This window comes from Chiloscyllium plagiosum, unplaced genomic scaffold, assembly GCF_037043375.1.
Source record: "Chiloscyllium plagiosum isolate Xiang-an unplaced genomic scaffold, Cpla_swu_hap1 HiC_scaffold_5, whole genome shotgun sequence".
NCBI classification, from domain to species: domain Eukaryota; kingdom Metazoa; phylum Chordata; class Chondrichthyes; order Orectolobiformes; family Hemiscylliidae; genus Chiloscyllium; species Chiloscyllium plagiosum.
Window position 1 is genome coordinate 119,448,683 of NW_028270143.1, and position 23,008 is coordinate 119,471,690.

Consider the following 23,008-nt stretch of genomic DNA (forward strand, 5'->3'; position numbering starts at 1 on the left):
CCGTAATTCCTGATGATGGGGGTATGCCCGAAACGTCGACTCTCCTGCTCCTCCGATGCTGCCTGACCGACTGTGCTTTTCCAGCACCACACTCTCGACTTAATCTCCAGCATCTGCAGTCCTCACTTTCGCCTGTCTAAAATGTAGTCCTTCCAGAACTGCAATACAATGGATGGATTGCTTCAGGGCGTTTAATAGTTTAAAAAAAACCCAACATACTCTTCTTTCCAATTCAAAGGGGTTACATCAAAGAGCCTAACTCTCCATTTTATTTTTTTAGTTTTTTTTTCTTTTTTTTTAAAGTTTAGTTTCTCTTCAATCAGTAGTACAAGCTATCACTGTCCTACAGTTTCAACTACATTAGTCAATTATAACCTACACATTTTTACAGCTCACATCCTGGTTAAAAGAACAGTACTTTTAAAGTTTGGCCCGAAAGATCAAGAAACCTTTCAAAATCCTTTCCAGCATCAATTCTCGGAGCATTGCAATAAATTCCTCCTTTAAACGGTTCAGATCGCGAGACTAAGCTTTAAATTCCTTCATCTCAAGTCATTTCCTTTTGATATACATTTTTCTTTCTGTGTTTGAAAAGAGAATCCAAGTTCATCGTCATCTGATCATTGCTCTGGTAAAATAAATAATCACTAAAGACAGAATTAAATATTGTAAATCAAATTTAAAATGCAAAGCAAAAAAAAAATTAATAAAAGCTCCACGGTGTTCTTGTATTTCCTTGAGAATTTCGACAATGGCATTGTGTGAAGTTATGGCATAGTTTAGGAAGATTCGTCACTGATGTGAATAAGTCAGAAATACCAAAGATGTTTAAGTCACAGTATTTCAAGTCTGTTTTGCAAGGCAATCCAATGCCCAGAAGGCTACTGGTAACAGGCGATTGCCCCATTTGGAACAGCTAACACTATTTGTAACAGGAGAGTTCTTAAGATTTATCCCAGAACACTGGCTGAACATTCTTTTTTTTTTTAAAAAAAAATCTTCTCTGTTGACATTTGCTTGAAATACTGAAAGACACTCCAGGTATCGAGTTAAGAGACCAGTTCTTGGCAAATCACACAGCATTGAAAGTCGCTCCATCATGTACGTTTTAAGCATGTGGTGAGATTGACTCCAGATTAATCTCTTCCGACTGAGATGGTAAGTCACAGCCAGGATAGAGAATGCCCAAGCTGCAAGAGGTATGTTTTTTTTCAAACTGGCATTTTTATGTTAAATAAAGCCAACAGTGGTGATGCAGCAATCTTACAAGTGCCAAGAATTTTAAGCCCAACATTTCTTTACACCTTCATTCAATTTAGACTTTTGTACTGGCAGTGAAACATGAGGACATTGTTCAAGAAACAAGGAAACCCAATTTAAAATTAATTTGGCAGACAGAGCGAAGGAAGAGTGTCGAGGCTTTTACTAATAACCCCAGGGTCAGAAGCTATTTCATTGCTACGGGCCTGATCTAAAGTAAAATCCACTGCAGTGACAAACGGCCGCAAGAGAATCCGAAACAGGGATTAAAAGCAGTTCCTTTTCAATTTGATCTATGCCACTGAGAACATAAAGCCACAATTTAACAAAATGGACTTGATGTGCCAAGTCTCCTGCTTCTTTTTAGATTTTTTTTTAAGAATCACTACAGTGTGGAAACAGGCCCTTCAGCCCAACCAGTCCACACCGACCCTCTGAAGAGTAACCCACCCAGACCCATTTCCCTCTGACTAATGCACCTAACACTATGGGCAAGTTAGTATGGCCAATTCACCTGACCTGCACATCTTTGTGACTGTGGGAGGAAACCGGAGCACCCGGAGGAAACCCACGCAGACACGGGGAGAATGTGCAAACTCCACACAGTCAGTCGCCTGAGGCTGGAATTGAACCCGGGTCCCTGGTGCTGTGAGGCAGCAGTGCTAACCACTGTGCCACTGCTCCTATATCTTTTATGGATGACTTAATTTTATGACACCATAGCCTTGAATAATACACCTTAAAAGTACCAAATTGTTTATCCACAATCACTATCAATGAATATCTTGGTCCATATTACCGTGATATACACATACAATCAATTAACATAACAAGTTACCAAGGGAGAAACATTCAATGCATTCCAGATGCGTCATTGCTTGGAACCCAGAAATAAAGATTTTCTTCAAGATGTCACAATTGAGATAATAATTTCAAAAGCAGGGAGTTCCTAAACTAACTGGTCCCAGCAATACAGGAAGATTTCCATTGGTTAACCACAATTACAATTGAGAAAGAGCCCATGAGACCTGAAGCAACACTCACACATATTGTTCTGGTCTCCAAATTTACGGACCCTCCAGAAAGAGTGTTCAAGTTTGATCCTAAACAATTTCTTCACTGACTGCTCAACCTGACCTGTTTTGGATGTAAGTTTGTTTCCCTTACATTCCTTTGTTGGGCTGGAAGATGTCTTTTCTCTCAAACCCCAGCTGACTATTCTGTACGGCCTTTCCCCATTAACGGTGAACATTTCAGCCTTCCGTTAACACTGCCAAATCTCCCCAATCATATATTCAGCAACTTGGGTCATAGGTTTGCTGTATTACCAGCAGCCCTTATTGCATCTTTTCTTTCATTCTATTCCATGGCGCACGTTTGGTTCTGCACTGTGGCACATGCTCATATTTTAAGCGTGCTGCCCCAAAGATGAGACTTTGAGCCCATGTCGGGCCTAATGCTGCGTGATTTGCCAGAGATTTGCCCAAGGCAGCTTCGAACACAAGTAGAAAGGGCTACTACTAATCCTCAAAGTGGCAACAGCATGTGCCAGGGATCACTTTTTTTTAGTCACCACTACCTACAAAATAAACACTTTCAACACAATGCCATTACAGAGCTTTTGCTAAGCTCTTTGGTATTTTGCTTGCTTTTATTTGATGCTGGACTTGTGAGAAAAGATTTTTCAATCCCTGGGGAGTGTTTTTTTTTTCCACAAGCATCAATCCAGAGAGGTTCTTGTTTTGTTAATTTGCAATATCAAGGAATTCCAGCTAGCAACACTGTTTAAATGAGGTTTTGAGGTAATTGGTTCCTGAACTACCCGGATCACAAATTAAAAAAAAAAAAACTGCATCCAGTCAACAACAACAACAAAAAGTAATGGCTGGCCAATGAAGAAGTAAGCAAAAGAGATTCTGGTTTCAGTTTGAAATGAACAAGAGCCAAGAGAGAGAGACAGCAGTTGCTCACTGCACGTTATGACAGGTAGAAAGTAAAAGGAAAGGCACAGTATCTGATGACCCTTCACCTTCCCACCAGTTGGCATCTGGAGAACGCGGACTTAAAATTACCCCAGAGTTGAGTTTCCTTTCAAGGCCGCAGTCCAGGCAGGGATCGGTCCCAAACACTGCAGCAAACATGTTTCCAGTAAGACGTCAAAACTGAATTGAACATCTGGATGGCAAGAGCTGTCTGACAGCAAGCAAGGAACACCACCCAAACATTCCCACATTTGGACTTTGGCTTGACCAGATCAGGATGGCGACATACCGACTTGAACCTTTACTTGCACAATGGATTAATCTGATCACATTCCTTACCCATAAGCCCTCGCAGGAGACTGGCAAACACATACACACACACACGCATGCGCGCACACACACACACACACACACCCACTTGCACAGTTCTTTCGAGAGCCGGTACAATCAAAATGACTCAAATCTATTCAAAGATGCTTAGCAGGCCTAGTGATTGCTTTTTGCACATCTGTAGGGAAACACATTAGCCAGTAAACTGCATCACACCACCATCACCTTCTCAAGGACAACTAGGTACAGGGTAGTAAATGCTGGCCGGCCAGCAAGTGAATAAAAAAAAGAAGCAAAGTTAACAGTTTATCCTTGCAAATCCGAGAGACTACAACTGATCATTTCTTCCAATTAATAAGACTAGGTAAACAAACTTACATTCAAAACAGATCAGGAACTGACAGTACTACATACTCAGAACTCCTGTATTACTGCTCACTCTGCTTCAGGTATCATCTCCATTTTTCTTGTTAAATATTGTCACAAGATCAGAGTGACACAAAGTTGATCCAACTTCATGATTGGAAATGTGAAATGAAACATCTTCCATGTTAGAAGTTCCCCAAGTGTTAACCTCACTGCCCAGGGATTAACTGCCAATGTTGTCACTTCCTTTCTCAACTCAAAAAATGGAATCCCCTGATCCTCGGCTACCTCCAGCCTCAGCTCTCCTTTAGGCTTCAGGCCTACAAGATGAAAAGCAATACTGCCCAAGCCACCAAAAAGGCTATGTACAGCACTCCAAACCTTGTCACCCTGTTATTTCTATCTTTTTTTAAAATACAGCAAAATATCGAGACCATAAATATTTACAGTACCACACAGTGACAGAAGAATAGGACAAGAGATTTTTGAAAATGCCAGCCAGACTGGTAAACTTGTTGGGTTGCTTTTCTCACTAAAAGGTCCCAAGGCATAATTAACAAATTTTGCCAGTGTTCAATGTGCATGTGTTGTGTTAAATTTCTACTTGCGTGGAAAAATAAAGTATAGAGATCATTCTAATAACAGAGGAAGCTAAAATGGAACCACAACCAGGAACATGCCACACAACAGTTGTACCATCGCATCCCCAAAAAGGTACAAATTAAATTAAAATAAACCATACATCTTCATCCTATGGTAGTGTGGATCATTAGTTACATCTAGCAGGCTGTAGTTCAAGTCAGTCACATTCCAGTGCACAGCACTGAGAAGTTTTAAAAATATAAAAGTATTGATTTCGAACATGGTTGTTGTGACATTCCAAGAAGGTGTCGTTTTGTTAAGTGGTGACTGTTCATATAAGTGCCATCTCAATTTCAAAATCACTCAATTCCCCATCTTCTGTTCTTTCAGACAAAGGGAAGCACAGCCGAGATTCAGCAGAGCTCCAGCAACCAATAAGCTCCATCTCTGAACACAAAGCATTTCGGCTCTTTTCCCCTTCCCAACTCCCTCTTCCGAGATGCTCCTTCGTTGTCCTTGTTGAAAACCAAGGGCCGAGATACACTTCCAAATCACCAAGAGTCACCAGATGTGAAACGTTGACTCTGCTTTCTTCCCACGAACGCTGCCAGACCTGCTGAGTCCCACCAACAATTTCTGTTACGTTTACACCATGCTGTTTTGGAGGACCAAGTCAAAAAAATAGCATAATGCCAGAGGTCGGCAGGCGAAGGGAGATGGTGCTCAGATTCTGGTATCTCCTTGTGAGGGTGCTGACAAACTTACAATGCAAGCAGCCCCTTACTGTCTGCTACTTCCCCAGGGAGATATTTCCCCACTGCCTCTACCCAACCCTGCAACTGGAACTGGTGAAACACTCTCTGGCAGCACCAGAGTGAACCAGTAACGGAGTCTCTGTCATCGAGAAATCCAGGCGTCCCTCTTTGTGATCTTGAACTTTCCATTCCCTGTAACATTCAGGGCTCACGTTCTTGTCTCATCGCCTGGCTACACATATTGATTCACCCGACAGCAGATTGCTCAGGTACAGTTGCCCGAAATCCAAACCAAACACACCCATCAGGAAAACAAGCTCACTGACCTCGGAGGACATAAAACAGAAAAGAACAGCCACCAGAGGTGCCTTTGCAAATCTCCACGACACTCGAGGAAAGCACGAGTCACGGAACTCAATAGTTACTTAAGAACTTGCAAATTTTAGTGCGACAGCATCTTAGGAACGAGAAATTAATTTGTCTTTCAATCGAGATCATGCCACATGGCCACAGATCCAAGTACAGCTTCGTGTTCCCCTGTCTTCCTTGGGAGAGGTACAACCACGTCGTGTCCAAACCAACCTGATCGGCCACATCGCGCCATGCCCCCCTCCCCGGGGCTCGTGGGACTTGAAACCAGACCTCCTGGTCCAGACAAAGGGACACCATCCTGCACTACAAGATCTGTTAAGAGAACTGCAGCTGCACTGAATTTAAAAAGAAACTGACTCGTGAGTACGCCCAGGCGAATTCAGTAACAACTTGCGACAAGCTTTTGGATCAGAATTGAGAAGAGAGAGAAAGCATATTCAAGCCACTGTGTTGAGAATCTAGGTCAATTATGCTTCGAGTTTCAAAAGACACCAGAGCACAACAGCGTCTCTCCAGATTCCTAATGCCTCCTCTGCTAATTTCAAACAAACTGCAATTGGCTCAGCCCACATAAATTATCGATCTGACCCCGATAGGGAGCCACACGGACTGACATCTGTGAAAAGAGGAGTCAAGCTTTCTCACGGAGATACCTTGGTGGCAGTGTCCAGGCAGAAAAACTTGCAAGTGCACAAACTCTGAACTCCAAAAGGAGTTGAGGGAAACCGGTCAGTAACCAGCACCTAACATTTACAGCATGGAGCTGAAAACCTCCCTCCGCTGTCTTGTCACCGGGAACTCAATCAATGCACAGCCTGGAAAGCCACAGGAACCAGATTCGATAGTAACCTTCAGGAGGTCACAGCTCTTTCAAACAGCTAACATGTTTAAAGTGCCCAAAAGGCTTTGCCCAGACTGAGAGATTCCACACAGTCGAAAGGACTTGGTCTGTGCTTCAGATTTCAAAATCCATTCAATTAAACCTTCTTGCCTGAAAATTACACTGACTGGGGCTAGGTTTTGAACTGCATTAACCATTTGAAAAGCAGTTTAACAGAAATGGTCAAGATTGGCCTGAAAATGTAAGTGCAGAAAAGGGAATAAAGGCTACAGTTTTCAAGATATTTCCAGACAGTGTTTACCCCTTAGCAGGTAAGCAGTGTTTTTTCTAACAAATAAAAAGCTTGTATTGGCATTTTTTGTGAACATTTAGCACAAAGACATCACACTCATAAGACCATATTTAAAACAAATCTCACATTAGTCTTGTGTTACTACTCATCCTGTTAATTAACAATATGGCACCTGGGACTGTGGGGGTGGGAGAGCATAAGACACAGACTGATAGAGGCTGAGAAATAGAGGGCGAGAGAGAGGGAGAGAGAGAGTCAGAGAGAGACAGAGAGAGACTTAGAATGCTCCTGAAAAGAAAGATTTCTCCAAACTGGTTTTTGGAAGGCAACTGCTGGACAGCGACAGAAGAAAGGCTATTTCTTCTTTTTTGAATAAAAACAAAGAAAGAAAATAAAATTGCCACAAGAGCGAAATATTCATGAGAGTTCACTGAGTTACAAAAATAGAAGGGTCAGAAGAAAGGGGAGATGCGAGCACAGAATGAAATGATACAATATAATGCCCAAGTACCTTATTATAGCCAATATTCAACAACTGCATCAAGTTATTTACAATGGTGCTTTACAAGGTAAATGGTAGCACTTCCTAGGAATTTGGAACTTATTAAACTCCCTTGTCATAAGAGCCAACTTACATTAAAATAGCACTACAGACAACACAACTAACAAAATATATAATAAAATCATACAGGTAGAAAAAATCTGAGGTATTTCTGGTTTTTGAGGTGGTCTATGGTCATGATTTTTTTCTCTTGTTAAAACCTCGGAAGCCACGTGTTTATGCGTCTGTATTTTTCATCGCTGTTCTGTGTGTTTTTTTTTGTGTGTGTATATACGCATGTGTTTTCTAAACAATGCAAAAATAAAACCTGCATTCAAAGAGCAACGTTAGGGACATTCGTTCACTAGAACTACTGATGGCGTGTGTAAATGCGGCCATGGCATACAGTGCCGCTTTTAAGACGAAATAAAGATTATTTCATATTTGTGTGGTCATGGATGATGACGTAGCCCCCACCTTAGGGAAAAAAAAATCCCTCCCCTCCCTAATTTACTGGTTACCTGAGAAATACTTTTGTAGCTACTTTTTTTTTTGTTTTTACTTTATTTGTCCAAATGCTGCAAGGGTTTGTTGATCCTCCCTTCCCCAATGATGGTCTCCCTGTGAAGAGATGACCAACTGTGAAGAGATTGCTACAATCTCTCCCTCTGTGTATGTGAGAGAGAGAGTTTATGTGTGTGTGTGTGTGTGTGTGTGTATGTGTGTGTGTGTGTGTGTGTGTGTGCGCGTGCACGCGTGTATGTTAACTGTGACACCCGTTCAATCCATGAGAGACATGTTCACCATTTCAGCACTCTCCTGTCAAAAAAATTGTGGATCCCTTAAGGGAGGTAAATCGCATGTAACAGTCTAAACGTTTCCTCCTATAATTGCAGCATTCTTTCGTTTTTTTTTTGTCCACTGCTTTCTTTTTGCGGGCGATGCAGGCTTCGTATCTGTGTTTTTTTTTTTAAATTTTCCTTTCTCGAAAACAAAAGTCACAAACATGCTGTCGAGGAGACAGAAAAGCCACAAAAATGAGCAGAGATAAAGAAACCCAGAACGGCTAAAATGGATTCGAGTCTGGAGGTACGTGAACCTGTTTTGTTTTTTTTTTTGCTGCATTCGCTGGTCGGCACCTGAATGCTTTTATACTGAGATATCCGTTAAATTACAGTAGAGTAAATGTGCTGGTAAATTGTTCTGAATCCGAGAGAACAAAAATAAAAAAAAAAAGTCAGGTTAAAATAGCAGCTGTGTTGCGTCGATAGTTCGATTTCCACCGAGTCTGGGAAAAAGACACAGATTATTTACGTGTTTGATTTTTTTTTTGTTGTTGTAGTCCCTCTCTCCTTTTGTTTTCCTCTCCAATTTCCCAATAAAAACACACCAAAGAGAAAACAAAAACAAAAAACAAAAAATGACACTCAGATGCTGGACTCTTTGGGGGGCAGGTCCACGTTTGTGACGGCCGTTACCATGGTTACCAGGCAGTCAGAGGTAGTGCCATTGATGAGTCTTCGGGTCTGGGAGATGCGCTCTACGACACATCCGGCTGAGAGGCGAGCCTCGGCGTCATGGTCCCAGCATTCCTCGATCGTCTCACAGAACAGCGCGAGACCCTGGAGCAGGCCGGGAAAAGAGAGAACATGCAACACATGCTCAGGAATCAGAGGAGGAGGCTGTCGCTTAGCAACGCAGGAAAGTCGGAGCTGGAGCCTGGAGCCTGGGGCCTGCTCTGCCATTTATTCAGACCATAGCTCACCCGCCACCGAAGGAATAAGAGCAGGCCATAGGAGGCTGAGGAGACCAGGTCATAGAGTATATTTAAAACAGAGGTAGATAAGTTCTTGATTTCCAAGGGGAGCAAAGGTTATGGGGACAAACGGGAAAATGGGATTGAGAAACCCATCAGCCATGATTGAATGGTGGAGCAGCCTCAATGGGCTGAATAGCCTAATTTTGAGGACAGGAGTTGGGAGGTCATGTTGCAGCTGAACAGGACATTGGTTAGGGCACTGTTGGAATATTGCATGCAATTTTGGTCTTCTTCCTATCGGAAAGATATGAAATTTGAAAGGGTTCAGAAAAGATTTACAAGGATGTTGCCAGGGTTGGAGGATCTGAGCTACAGGGAGCGGCTGAACAGGCTGGGGCTGTTTTCCCTGGAGCGTTGGAGGTTGAGGGGTGACCTTATAGAGGTTTACAAAATTATGAGGGGCATGGATAGGGTAAATAGACAAAATCTTTTCCCTTGGGTTGAGGAGTCCAGAACTAGAGGGCATAGGTTTAGGGTGAGAGGCGAAAGATATAAAAGAGACCTAATGGGCAACTTTTTCACGCAGAGGGTAGTACATGTATGGAATGAGCTGCTGGAGGAATTGGTGGAGGCTGGTACAATTGCAACATTTAAGAGGCATTTGGATGGGTAAATGAATAGGAAGGATTTGGAGGGATATGGGCTGGATGCTGGCGGTGGGACTAGATTGGGTTGGGATATCTGGTCGGCATGGACGGGTTGGACCGAAGGGTCTGTTTCCACGCTGTACATCTCTATGATTCTATGTCTTAAGGTCCTATGGCCATTTAGCCCCTCGATCCTGCTCTGCCATTCCTTGTGAAGAAGTCAGAGCACCGAGTTCAGGAGTTGAGACATCATGTTACGGCTATATAAGACATTGATGAGGTCACAGCATGGATAGGGTGAACAGTCAGGGGGTAGGGGAGTCCAAAATGTGAGGGCATAGCTTTAAGATGAGAGGGAAGAGAGTTATAAGGACGTGAGGGGCAATGTTTTCACACTGAGGGTGATGCATGTATGGAAATGAGCTGCCAGAGGAAGTGTTGGAGGCTGGTACAATTACAGCATTTAAAAGGCATCTGAATGGGTACATGAATAGGAAGGGCTCAAAGAATATGGGACAACTGCAGGCAAATGGGACTAGGTTAATTTAGGATATCTAGTCAGCATGGACGAGTTGGACTGAAGGGTCTGTTTCCATGTAGTACAGCTCTATGGCTTTAGGAAGGATATTATTAAACTAAAAGTGTGCCAAGAAGTTTGACAAGGATGTTGTCAAGATTGGAAGGTTTACGTTTTAAGCAGAGGCTGGGACTATTTTCCCTCCAGTATAGGAGGCTGAGGGGTGACCATATAGTGGTTTACAAAATCACAAGGGGTATAGATAGGGTGAATAACCAAGGTCTTTTTCCCCCAAGGGAGAAAAGTCCAAAACTAGAGGGCAAAGGTTTAGGGTGAGAGGGGAAAGATTTAAAAGGGACCTGAGGGGGCAACCTTTTTACACAGAGGGTGGTGTGTGTAGGGAGTGAGCTGCCAGAGGAGTAATTACAAATATAAAAGGCATTTGGACAGGTACATGGATAGGAAACATTTGGAGTGATATGGGCCAAAGACAGGCAAACGGGGCCAGTTTAGTTTAGGAAACCTGGTCGGTATGGATAGTTAGGCCAAAGGGCCTGATTGGGTGCTGAGTGAATCTGAGTCTATAAGGGAATAACGGGTGGTCATCGATATAAGTTGGTCACCAAGAAACCCACTAGAGAATTCAGAAGAAATTGTTTTGCCCAGAGAATGGTGAGACTATTGTACTCACTCCCACAGCAAGAGGTTGAATTGAATAACATGGCACGGGGAAGCTGGACAATCACGAGGGAGAAGGCTACGGAGGGTTGTGACGCTAAAGGGCAGCATGGTGGCTCAGTGGTTAGCACTGCTGCCTCACAAAGCACCAGGGACCCGGGTTCAATCCCCCCCACAGGTAACTGTCTGTGTGAAGTTTGCACATTGTCGGTGTGGGTTTCCTCCGGGTGCTCTGGTTTCCTCCCACAGTCCAAAGACATGCAGGTCAGGTGAATTGGCTGTGCTAAATTGCCCATAGTGTTAGGAGCATTAGTCAAGGGTATATAGGCATATAGGGTAGGGGAATGGGTCTGGGTGAGTTACTCTTTGGATGGTCAGTGTGGACTTGTTGGGCTGAAGGGCCTGTTTCCATACTATAGGCAATCTAATCTAATCTAAACCTATGTAGGGATAAATGGGAGAAGACTCAATGGGAGCATCCACACTAGCACAGGCTGATTGGGCTGAATGGCCACTCTCTGTCCATACATCCTTTGTGGTCCTGAGTAAAATATGTGCACTTTCTTTTTTTTTTCCCCTTTCTGGGTGCATGGGCTGTCACTTTCTTTAATCAGTTTAGTTTTTTTTTTAAATTTAAGAATCCCAAGATGTGCTTCAAGCCATCAGGGGCCTGTAATGAGATGATGCTCAGCAAAATAAAGTCAGATATTTGGGAACAAACCCATGTTTAAAAAAAGAACCAAAAAAAAAATCAAAGACTTTTTTTTCCCAGTCTTTTCATGTAAACTCAATGAGGAGGTTGGACTAGACTGTAACGCTTTCCTGCTTCAGCTACTTCTGGATGTAGCCATGCGAGTGTGCAGCCTGCAGAATGAACATTTGGTTTTAGCTCTGTCCAGAGATTATTTCCCTCCTGCGGCTTTTAATAAAATCCAACATGGGAGAAGGCCTAGATCAGCATTTGTAGCCCATCCCAGAGAGCAGTTAAGAGTCAACCCCATTGCTGTGGGTCTGGAGTCTTGTGTAGGCCAGACCAGGCAAGGACGGCAGTTTCCTTCCCTGAAGGACATTAGTGAACCTGATAGGTTTTTTTTCCCAACAATCGATTCATGGTCATCGTTGGACTCTTAATTCCAAACACTTATTGAATTCAAACCCCCATCATCTGCCACGGTGGGATTCAAACCGAGGACCCCAGAACACTGCCTGAGTCATGGATTAACAGTCCACTGATAATATCACTAGGCTACTTCCCTGGCTTTTCTATTAAATACAAGTCCATGTAGCTTTTGTCCTACCAAACTGGAATTAGTTCCTGATGGGCTAGGCAATCAAAGGTGTCAATACTCACCGGATGCTTATACCAGCATTCTTTCAGGACAGGCCTCATCTTTTTATGGACGACCACATCCTGTAGGTCCTCCAGTGTTGGGTGTTGGCCGATCTCTTCTTCAAACGGCAAAATGTACTCATCCACAGGCCCTGTACGAGGCAGAGACAAGAAAAGACGACTTCACTTGGATTGGAGTGGTTCCAGGTTTTGCTCGATTCAGTTCGGTCAGTGAAACAGGAAGAGAGAGCAGTTTTGAAAAGGCATGAAATGTTTAAATAGAGTTGTTTAGAGGGACTCAGGCGTACCCAGATAAGACCATAAGAAACAGAAACAGGAGCAGGCCATTCGGCCCCTCGAGCTTGCTCCCCCGTTCAACAGGATCGTGGCTGATCTGACCCTCCTCATGCCCACTTTCCTGTCCTTTCCTGATTATCTTTGACTCCCTCACTCTTCAAGATAGCATGCCACTGCAGCAAGCAGCTGGAACAGCAAGTTGGTCTTCATCACAAAGGAATCAAGTTCATTTATAAAGGATTCTTGCTACAATTATGCTGTGGTTAGGCCCATACCGTATGTAGTTTTAGCAGGCACTTTAAGGATATATATAGTCGCATTGAAGGTTGTAGGAGGTTCGCTAAGTGGTTTTCCTGCTCCTCGGATGCTGCCTGACCTGCTGTGCTTTTCCAGCACCACTCTGATCTAAACCCAGGGACCACAGAGCCATTTTATGATAAGAGGATTCTCTTAACAGGTGATCCCATTTCAACTTTGAAAGGGGCCACCATCATATTTGCAGGCAGAGCATTCCAGACCTCAACCAGTTCTAGTATGAACATTTTTTTTTAATCTCCCATAGCATCTTGTCCTTTAGCAGAACACTTTAAAACTGTGCCCACTTGTATTTGATCCTTTTATGAACAGGAATAATCCCCACCTTTCCATTCTGACCAAATCTCTCATGACTTTGAAAATGGCTATCAAATCTCCTCTTAGGCCTCTATTCTGCAACCAAAGTTTCTTGTCCCAGGATCTATCCCTGTGAATCGCTTCTGTACTGCCTCCAAGCATGGCATCCCGAACTGTACACAAGACTCCAAGTGAAGTCTTAAGCAGGTTCAGCATAACGCCCCCACCTCTTGTACTCTAGTTCCCACTTAATAAAGCCTAGGATACTGTATACTTTATTCAGCATGCTGAATGAATTAGTGCGACTGATAAAGGACTCCTGAAACCAAAAGGGAGCCCTTCAGAAAATCTTAAGAGGAGCCCTCAAACAAAATAAAAATAATTTGGGCCCTGGCTTCAGGTCATGTCCAGCTCCCCTCTAAGAAGTACAGACTAGCTTTCAGGTGATGCTAGAGAGTTACTTTGGTTCCTTTGCCAATATGTGCAATTAATAAAACAGCACAAAAACAGAAATTGGGAAAACTCAGCACTTCTGGTAGCATCTATGGAGAGAGAAATGACATTGACGTTTCGGGTCCAATTATCTTTCTTCCGAATGATCAATAATAACTCTGTTGGTGCCAGTTGAGTTTAGAAATATCATAGCAAGCAAGTTGCAGGAAGCAGGTATTTTCATTAAACAGTAGATCTGAAATACACAGAGAATCCCTTCAGAGATACCTGTGCTTTACATGTTCTACTCAACTCAGCATCCCCCGATACTCTATTGTTGGTGGGCAGGCCTTCAGCTGCCTAGATACGGAGCCTAAACCTCACTGATTCACTTTCCTCTTTGTTAACATTTCTTGAAACCTACCCTCTTTGTCCCACCGTTTAGTTGCCCAACCTAACATCCTTCTTATAATGCTCCCACAAAGTGTCTTGGGACATTTTATTACATGAAAGATGCTCCTGAAATACATCTTGCTGTTAGGGATACTCGTCAGGTCAGAGAGTTATACACTTCGGAAACAGGCCCTTTGGTCCAACTCATCCGAGTTTCCTGAACTAAAGGAGATTTTGGGGGTGGGGTGGGGGGGGGGGGGGGGGGGGGGGGGGAGGCGGAACCTGATTGAGGTCTACACAATCATGAAGGGTAGATAGAGATAAGCTCTATCCCAGAGTGAGGGATTCAATAACGAGAGGTCATGCGTTCAAGGTGAGAGGTGAAAAGTTTAAGGGGGACACATGTGGAAAGTACTTTACACAGAGGGTGGTAGGTTGCCAGCAGTGGTGGTAGAGGCAGGCACGGTAGATTCGTTTAAGATGTGTCTGGACAGATGCACGAGTAGGTGGGGAGCAGAGGGATACAGATCCTTAGGAATTGGTTTAGACAGCGGATTTGGATTGGCCGAAGGGCCTTTTCCTTTGCTTGCAGTAGACCAAGATCGCACTAAACCTTTCCTATCCGTGTATCTGTCCAAATGTCCTTCAAATGTTGTAATTGTACCCACCTCTACCACTTAGATTAGATTACTTACAGCGTGGAAACAGGCCCTTCGGCCCAACAAGTCCACACTGACCCGCCGAAGCGCAACCCACCCAGACCCATTCCTCTACATTTACCTCTTCAACTAACACTATGGGCAATTTAGCATGGCCAATTCACCTGACCTGCCCATTTTTGGATTGTAGGAGGAAACCAGAGCACCCGGAGGAAACCCACGCAGACACAGGGAGAATGTGCAAACTCCACACAGAGAGTCGCCAGAGGCGGGAATTGAACCCAGGTCTCTGGCGCTGTGAGGCAGCAGTGCTAACCACTGTGCCACCGTGCTGCCCACTTCTGGCAGATCATTCCACATACCAAACACCCTCTGTCTGGAAAAGCTGTCACCCAGATCCCTTTTAAGTCTTTCCCTTCTCACCTTAAAACTACGCCCTCTAGTTTGGGCTTCCGGTTTCTGGCAGCACACCAACGATTTGTAACACTAAGCGTGGCTTTTTCCTCTCTCTTCACAGACACTGCCAGACTTGTTGAGTATATCCAGTAGTTGTGGCTTTTATTTCAATAAAGCATCAGAGCTGAACGGTGCATTACATTTTCCCACCCTTATTTCCAGAGGCTAAGCAGTTTTGCCTCCATTGTCTCGAGGGATTAGATTGTGACTGAACCTGATTCAGGATTGTCTTTGCTAAAAGATGCAGAGTTAATGAGTCACAGCCAGAAGAAATGAAATGGTTTGCACCGAATGCCTTTTACAAACCCAAAATATTCCCGAGTACAACACAGCCAATTAAAGTGCAGTCATTGTTAGAATTTAGGCAACCAATTTGTGCATAGTTAGCTCCCCACATACTGCAATGTGGTAATGACTAGATAATCACTGTCAGTGATATTGGTTAATGTGTAAATAATCAATATCTCCTTTACAAATAGCACTGGATAGCACGTGCACTCAAGGGTAGGTAAAAAAACAAAGTTATAAACTGCTGGAGAAACTCAGAGTCGGGCAGCAACTGTAGAGAGAAAGCAGAGTCAATGTTTCAGGTCTAGTGGCTCTTCTTCAGAACTGATAGCAGCTAAGGAACGATATTTGCTGGAGATTGGGGGGGGGGGAGGAGGGGAGTAAACTGTAGGTGGAGTTGGAGCCCAGTGATAGAGAAAAACGGTTGCGTAGACAAAGGAATAGATAAAACTCAGCCTGGGAGAACGAGGAGGTGCTAATGGGGACCATCAATGGCTGACAGTGGGTTGTTTGCAGGAGCAGCCCATGTGATGACAGGGGTCAGTAAAGGCATTACCCTCCCTCAGTCCTGCTGAGATGGTCTGCTCTAATCTCCAGAATGGGACCTTCAGAAGTGAGTGTATGACCAACAGATCTCATCATTGCGACAGTTAAAGGAAAACCTCAGACTGCCTTTTGAAGAAGTAATGGGAGTTGACACTTGCCGTCGGCTGCAGTACATCTCATTACCAGCTCCCACAGTACCAGTCCCATGGCATACATATCTATCCTGAGAAAGGCATCTCGCTGGAAGTTAATCGCGCCCTCCAGGACTTCGGGGGCCATGTATCTTCGCGTCCCGACCTGTGGAGAGAGAGGATTCCTGTGTGAACAAAGCGTAGGCTCGCTGTAAGGTACCCCCAAGACTCCCTCAGGGACTGACAGTTCTGCACGTAGCCCGTTCAGCCCACCATCATTCGTTGCCAAAAGACATCACCCTCTGCGCCGGAGTTCCACTTGGCTCCACAACCCCTGAACTCCTCGAGTCTCTGGTCTAAAAGGTTATTCATGACAAAGAGAATCCTCGGAACGTGGGAAATGTACAACAGGAGGCGGCCATTCTGTCGGTGCTGCCTGGAAATGAGTAATTCAGCCTAATCCCACCTTCCAACTCCTGCTCCACAATCGGCACCTCTGATCTTCTGGTTTTCAAATGCACTGAGACGTTTTCATATCCACTGCCCTTTCAGACGGAGAGAGTCAGATTGCACATCTCCAGCCCCTACACTGTCTCGGTGTAAACTTGATTCCTCAACCTGCCTCCCGTCTTTTTACTAATTACTTTGTGTCCATGCCCCTGGCTATTTTTTCCACTATGAACAGTCTTTCCTGTCCAACCCATTGAGGCTTTGTATCTTTTAAAAATTATATGCACCTCAATTTAGATTAGATTCCCTACAGTGTGGAAACAGGCCCTTCGGTCCAACAGGGTCCACACTGACCCCCCGAAGAGTAACCTACCCAAACCCCTTTTCCCTCTGACTAATTTAATCTTTCCTCAGCCTATTCTGTTCCATAGAAAACCTACACAAATATATCTTTGAGCTAAAATATTTCCCAATTGGCAGCATCTGCATAAAGTGAATCACAGAATCTCTACAGTGTGGAAACAGGCCATTCAGCCCATCAAGTCCAAACTGACCCTCTGAACAGTGTCCTACCCTATCTAATCCACTGAGGCATCCCACTACAAGCAAGGCCCTGCAGAAGCCTATGAGAAATGGCTTTACCCTTTATAGAATAGAATCCCTACAGTGTGGCAACAGACCCTTCGGCCCAACAAGTCCACACTGACCCTCTGGATAGTAAACCGCCCAGACTCATTCCCCTACCCTATTACTCTACATTTACCCCTGACTAATCCACCTCACCTACACATCCTTGAACACACTATGGCCAATTTAGCACGGCCAATTCACCTGACCTGCACATCTTTGGACTCTGGAAGGAAACCGGAGCATCCGGAGGAAACCCATGCAGACACTGGGAGAGTGTGCAAACTCCATACGGACAGTTGCCCGAGGCTGGAATCGAACCCGGGTCCCTGGCGCTGTGAGGCAGCAGTGGTACCCACTGAGCCACTATGCTGCCCTCCACCAACTTTGGATCCAAACTGTGATACCCTCATCGTTTGTCCTTGTTAATGCGTTAAAAATTGAAGCAAGTGAGGAGGTACAAGGAAGGTCCACATGAGAGTCAGAACAGTGCTTACACAACAGCTATCCAGCTCAGAGGATTGTACACACTGACCCTGGCCCTCGCTCAGCAGAGTGTGACCAGGAAGGGACTGCCTCCACTTTCCACTCACCAAAACATTTGGCTTATTACTTCATTTGACAATAATTGTGGAAAGCTTTCCACAACATCTTTACTTATTACTCATTCACAGGATGAAGGTGTCGCTGGCGAGACCAGCATTTATTACCCATCCCCAATTGCCCAGAGAGTTGTTCTGAGTCACCCACATTGTTGGAGTCACATGTAGACCAGACCAGGTAAGGATGGCAGTTGCCTGCCCTAAAGGACATTAGTGAACCAGATGGGTTTTCCCAACAATCGACAATGGTTTCATGGTCATGATCAATCCCTTAATTCCAGATGTTTATTGAATTTAAATTCCACCATCTGCTGTGGCGGGATTCAAAACGGAGTGCCCAGAGCATTGCCGAGGTCTCTGCGCTGACAGTCCAATGATAACACCACCTGGCCATCGCCTCCCCATCTTGGAATGGGTGTTTCACAAACTAGGCGACAAGGGGCTGAAATTGAACACAACCATCACAGACTCCGTCAACATCTGAACATGCAGCTTACCAAAGTCTTTTCATCTTGCATTCATCAGAACAAGTGCAAATTCCAGACAGTCACACACCTTCTAATTACAATAGTAAAGGACACTGCCAGGTTGACAAGTCAACTCTAATTGACCTTAAGTAGCCTGCCCTTGCAAAACCCAAAGCAAAACATCCAGGGTTAGATGCGATTCTTTGATTGGGCAAGAGTTGCTGAACAATTCAGAGTATGCCAGCAGCTACACTAACAGTAGATAGAGTGTGATGCTGGAAAAAGCACAGGAGGTCAGGTAGCATCGGAGGAGCAGGAGAGTCAACAGTTCAGGCAGGCCCCTTCATCAGTCCTTGTCGAAGCATCGACTCTCCTGCTCCCCAGATGCTGCCTGACCTGCTGTGTTTTTCCCAGCCACCACACTGTATCTACTCTGACTCTCCAGCATCTGCAATCCTGACTGGCTACACTAACAAACCAATTTAAGATAATCAGTCAAGCTCATAAGGTGGTCATTAATGGCTGTGAGAATTGATATCCAGACACGCACAGGAACCAATTCTCTGCAAACAGAAGGAATTAATTCAAGCCTCGACCCTTTTTGAATTTGGACTTGGAGAACCTATTTTCCATTGCATCTCATGGTATTCTTCATGAAGGGCTTTTGCCCGAAACGTTGATTTTCCTGCTCCTCGGATGCTGCCTGACCTGCTGTGCTTTTCCAGCACCACTCTAATCTCGACCAATGGAAGTATCTCAGCCAACTGAAGTTGACTTGCCCACCCTTTCCTCTAACAACATAAACTGTTGTGATCACTTCAAATTTGGCATTCTTGCATCTGTCCTGATGAGTGCAAGATGATACAATTCAGCTTCATGTGCCACTTTCCGGCTCTATTTGAGGTCCCAGCCACACTCAGATATGGGTGAGGTGACATAGGCTGCGAGGAAACCACTCAACCAATCAGTACAGAGTGTGTGCCACGCCGCCAAACAGCAGAGCGCCTGCGACACAGCAGAACGAGGCCGTTTCAGAAATTTAACAGAGATTGGACACTAATGGAGCTCCAGCCTTCTGTGCTGCCACCTGACTGGCGTTTTAGAGAAGCTGCACTTGGTTCGTATCAAACAAGTCACAGTCTTCAGTACAGACATCCTTGCCTGTTTGCCGACAGATGGCTTTACTGGCCTGCACTGGCAGATACCCACATCCCGTCTCCTGCAGCATTAATCAGAAGTTCCATATTCAACTGGAATGCCTCCCTTCCCTTTTGGAGCACCATTGTGCTTTGCTTTTCTGAAGCAGATGGACGGGATTCTGCAGTCAGAGCGAGGGGGGGGTGGGATGCTTTTTGCTGCTTCCAGCTCCCGTACGGATTCCTTTCTGTCTGCACTGCAGGGACCCTGAGAGCCCCATTCTACAGGAGCTCGGGCATAAATCACAATGACATGCACCTATTCACCGGTTTCACAGTGGAGTCGTTGAACAATGCACGTCTTCATCACAAACCATTGATATGATGGGTTCTTTGGAGGGGGGAAGGGGAGGAAGAGATATTAGAAGTGCCATATGTTTAATGGAAAATTATCCTCCAAACTCAATAGGAACCAGCCAAGACTGAAATAGGAGCGGAGGGTTGTTATTCAAAATTAAAGATTTTCAATAATAAGGGCAGCTAACTCCACCCCATCACGTTTCTCTGGCACATACCGGATTATTTTTATATTGTTCAAAATCACACACCAGGTTATAAGTCGAATAGGTTTATTTGGAAGCACTAGCTTTCCAATTAAACCTGTTGGACTATAACCTGGTGTTGTGTGATTTTTAACTCTGTCCACCCTAGTCCAGCACCGGGGACATCCACATTATTATTTTTATATAGGTAAAAAGTTATTAATTCACATGAGGATTTAATGGTTGCCTTGACGGGTGTGAAATATGCAAACCTTTGACTGATTACTCAGGGAGCAAGGCTGCATCGGTTAAGACACAATGTGGAGGAGCCGGAGTTGGACTGGGATGGACAAAGTTAAAGATCGCACAACACCAGGTTAGAGTCCAACAGCTAGCTATCTGATAAAGGAGCAGCGCTCCGAAAGCTAGTGCTTCCAAATATAACCTGGTGTTGCGTGATTTTTAAACTTTCGCCCATCCCAGTCCAACACCGGCACCTCCACAATATGTCTGAATTAATGCAGCCTTGATCCCTAAGTAACCAGGCGAAAGTCAGGACTGCAGATGCTGGAGATCAGAGTCAAGATTAGAGTGGTGCTGGAGAAGCACAGCAGGTCAGGCAGCATCCGAGGAGCAGGAAAATCGACGTTTTGGGCAGGAGCCCTTCATCACCCCTTCCTGCAGGAAAACGTCGACTCTCCTGCTCCTCGGATGCTGCCTGACCTGCTGTGCTTCTCCAGCACCCGCTCTAACCCTCAGTAATCAGCCAAAGGTTTGCATATTGCACACCCCTCACAATGGAGGAGTTCAGTGCTGACCTTTGACCCTATTAATTACATCAGAGTTCTCAGAGTGCCTGGCCATTGGGTTACCCTCGTTCCCAGAATCCCTGTTACCTGTCCATGCGTGTCTCCAGGCGGCTTCCCAGGCTCAAACCTGACGGCCAAACCAAAGTCAGCGATGCACGCCGAGAGGTCTGTTTTCAGTAGCACGTTCTTGCTTTTAAAATCCCTGCAAATAAAGAGAGCAGCGAGAAACGGGATCAAACGCCAACTCCTTCCATTCCTCACCACTTGTGTATCTTACCACATTCTGGGTCCAAGGAAAAGAAAGAAAACACAACACCATCATCAACACCAAACATCTTTGAGAATTACCCTCCTCTATCCCCACGCTGGTCACCTGAACCAATAACATACCATGTAGATTTCATGAGACAGACATGCAATGGTAAGATAAACAGGAAGCCATCCAGACACTCATGACTGCCACTTAGTCATACACTTTGAAAGATGAATTCACTTGGCATCTTTCATGTTCAGTTTTTACAGCCCACCAAGTCTAGTTCAGCCTTTTGTTTTGGCAGTAAGGTCTCTCAAACAGCAATGTGACAATGACCACAGAATCGCAGAATCCCTACAGGGTGGAAGCAGAGCATTCAGCCCATCGGGTCCACACTGATCCTCTGAAGGGCATCCCAGCCAACCACCAACCTCCCCCTATCCTATCTGTGAAACCCCGCATTTCCCATGGCTAATCAGTCTAACCTGCATATCCCTGGATACTACGGGCAATCTACCAAATGCAGTGCAGAAATTCACCAAAGACCCTCAGACAGCACCTTCTAAACCCACAACCACTTCCATCTAGAAGGATAAGTGCAGCAGATACATGGGAACACCATCACCACCTTCGAGTTCCTATCGAAGCCACTCACCATCCTGACTTGGAAATATGTCGCTGTTCCTTCACTGTCACTGAGCCAAAATCCTGGAATTCCCTCCCTAAGGGCACAGTGGGTCAACTCCGGTTCAAGAAGGCAGCTCACCCCCACCTTCTCAAGGGGCAACAAGGGACAGACAGTAAATGCTGGGCCCATCCAGCAATGCCCACATCCCACAAAAAAAATGAACTTTAAAAATTTCCCCATGGCCAATCCACTTAACCTGCACATCTTTGGACTGTGGGAGGAAACCGGAGATCCCAGAGGAAACCCACGCTGACACGGGGAGAACGTGCAAACTCCACACAGTCGCCTGAGGGTGGAATTGAACCTGGCACTGTAAGGCAGCAGTGCTAACCACTGAGCCACCGTGCTGCTGCATCAGATTATTGCGTTTTGAGACATGTGGATTGTGACATAAGAATTTTCCGAGAATCCCTGAATCAGAATCTGGGTCAGTCTGACTCTGAAAAGTCCAGGTGCACAAATCCAATGCATACAGAGAAACAATGAACAATGAACTGTGTAGCCAAAGCAGCAGAGAACGAGTGCAAGGAAGTGTCCAGTCACCGAGATCTAAGGCAGACATTCCAGAGTTGGATGCATGCAGGGAAAGGGCTGATGTCTTGAGTTAGAGATCTGAGCTACATATAGACATATATTCAAAAAGAAGGAGTTGAGAAGTCACCTTGAATGAAAATAGCAAAGATTCAGAAAATGACTTCAAATAAAATGGCAGAATAATGTGCAGCATCTGTGGAGAAGCAGAGTTAATGTTCAGAATCTGAAGAGACATATCGAACTCAGAATGTCCACTCCATCTCTCTCTCTTTCTATTCACAGATGCAGCCAGACCTGCCGAGTTTCTCCAGCACTTTCTGATTTAATTCCAGGATAGAAGGCCACAGGATCAAAATGTCAGAATGACATCAAGAAGAACTCCTTCAAAAGCCAGGTGTAGAATTGACAAACATATGCAGTAATGGAGGTGCAAACCTTCGATTCAATTAAACAGCAGTGTTGCAATGAAGAGATTTTAGACTTTGCACCTTGTAGATTAACTACGGTGCGTCAGAGCAGCCCTCCACAATCCTAATTACCCATTCATTTAAAGGATGACAAGGTAATTGTCACATCACATGTGGGGGGATATACTGAGATTGCTGAGTGCAGATTGGTTACGCCGAATCCTATACGTCATTTTATCATCACGTCCATTCAATCTGAGCTGGGCTGTGATGAGGAGGTCTTCAATTCCGGACATTTCTGGTCTTCAAAGCACCTGCGTTGAGCACATTGTTGTCCCAGAAAGTTCCAACAATGCACCTTGTGTGGATCCTGTCCAATTACTTAACGTGCCTGGAGTAGGGAGTCTGCGAGAGCAGGAATTATCAG

General features: G+C 44.7%; 1 protein-coding gene across 2 annotated transcripts in view; it reads right to left on the reverse strand.

Moving 5' to 3' along the window:
• Window positions 1–1,122: 1,122 nt before the first annotated feature.
• The window catches only part of acvr2ba (activin A receptor type 2Ba), a 224,165-nt gene continuing 202,279 nt past the window's right edge, over window positions 1,123–23,008 (reverse strand). For both annotated transcript variants that reach the window (XM_087987597.1, XM_087987598.1), the window contains exons 8-11: window positions 20,787–20,901; window positions 16,094–16,232; window positions 12,274–12,404; window positions 1,123–8,943 (exon numbers count right to left, since the gene is read on the reverse strand). In XM_087987597.1, coding sequence (XP_087843723.1) covers window positions 8,749–8,943; window positions 12,274–12,404; window positions 16,094–16,232; window positions 20,787–20,901 — 580 coding nt within the window. In that variant the 3' untranslated portion in view covers window positions 1,123–8,748. The remainder of the gene's footprint in view (window positions 8,944–12,273; window positions 12,405–16,093; window positions 16,233–20,786; window positions 20,902–23,008) is intronic.